This window comes from Pteropus vampyrus, unplaced genomic scaffold (genome assembly GCF_000151845.1).
Source record: "Pteropus vampyrus isolate Shadow unplaced genomic scaffold, Pvam_2.0 Scaffold501, whole genome shotgun sequence".
In the NCBI taxonomy this organism is placed as follows: domain Eukaryota; kingdom Metazoa; phylum Chordata; class Mammalia; order Chiroptera; family Pteropodidae; genus Pteropus; species Pteropus vampyrus.
The window spans coordinates 193,330-194,540 of record NW_011889282.1 but is presented as its reverse complement, the minus strand read 5'-3'; the positions used below and the strand labels follow the sequence as shown (position 1 = coordinate 194,540).

Here is a 1,211-nt window from a genome sequence, read left to right as displayed (position 1 = left end):
GTCTACGAAACCACGGAGGCCCCGGGCCACTACCAGGGAGGTAAGCGGATCTCCTGCGTCGCTCCTGGACTGCGCGCCCATAAATTTCACTGTCTCTGTTCCTCCGAAAATTGCCTCCTGTTCCTGTTGACTGGCCTGTCCCCCTCGTGGGTGCCCGCAAGATCTTCGTCTCCTGCCAGGACAGGTTCTGGACACCAGGGGCCTTGGCACGGCCTCCTGTAGGGTTCCAGGAGGCTCCCTGCTTGTTCTGGGGTCGCTGGGCAGGGGCTGAGAAGGGAGCGGCTCGTGCTGTTCTCTGAAGCGGAGCCTCGGGGCGTCTCCAGTGTGGGGAGCCCAGGTCCAGGAGACCAGGCGCGTGGGTCTGCAAAGATGGTTTTGGACCCCGAGGTCCGAGAGCTGGTTGGTGGGGCGGGCACTCCCGGCCTCTCGCCAACGGAGGTGCGGGTCCCTTCCACACACCCGGCAGGCCGAGCGCAGGCGCCTCTCTCGGGGTGGCGGGGATGCTGGCGTCTGCAGAGCTCACGCCTTCTCCCGGCCTTGGCGTGAGACGTGCGGTCAGCTGTCTCCACTCGCCATTCACTTACCACGAGACAACCCTAAAAGTGCTAAGTATTTAAGCTTTAAAGATGTTACTCTGAGCGGTCACCGTACCGGTCAGGATAACCGTAGTTGCTGGGTGGTGTCAGAGTTGGAGGCGGTGGATTTGCTGCTGTTGCTGAAGGTGCCTCGCATCCCACAGTCACCTGCCCGATGCCCAGGGCTCCCGGCCAGGGGTCTTCCCTGTACCCCAGCCTTGGGGGTTCGTCAGCCACGCATGAACGTGGCTGTGCCCTCGTGGGCCTTGTCTCGGTCTGTTTTCAGAGGAGAACACCTACGACGAGTATGAGAATGACCTGGGCATCACGGCCATCGCCCTGTACGACTACCAGGCCGGTGAGGAGCCAGGACGCGCGGCCCACGGGAGGGGAGGGCTGGGGGCTCCCGCTCTGCGCCCTTCGCCAGCTCGCCTCCTAGGGTCCGACTCAGCGTGGCGGTTCAAAAAAGTCGTTTTAGACTTATGGACGTTTCATCTCTGTCTCGACACAGACACACACGCGCATACACATACACAGACACGCACGCACAAACACGTACAAACACACAGACAGATAAATGCAGACACACACACGCGCACACACAGACGCAGACACAGAGACATGCACGCACACACA

The 1,211-nt window shown here is 61.4% G+C and overlaps 1 protein-coding gene across 1 annotated transcript in view; it reads left to right on the top strand.

The window, feature by feature from the left end:
- Window positions 1-1,211, top strand: part of CTTN (cortactin) — a 34,649-nt gene that overhangs the window by 28,217 nt on the left and 5,221 nt on the right. The window contains exon 15 of the mRNA XM_023524846.1: window positions 862-1,205. Within this exon, the coding sequence (XP_023380614.1) occupies window positions 862-1,205 (344 nt within the window). The remainder of the gene's footprint in view (window positions 1-861; window positions 1,206-1,211) is intronic.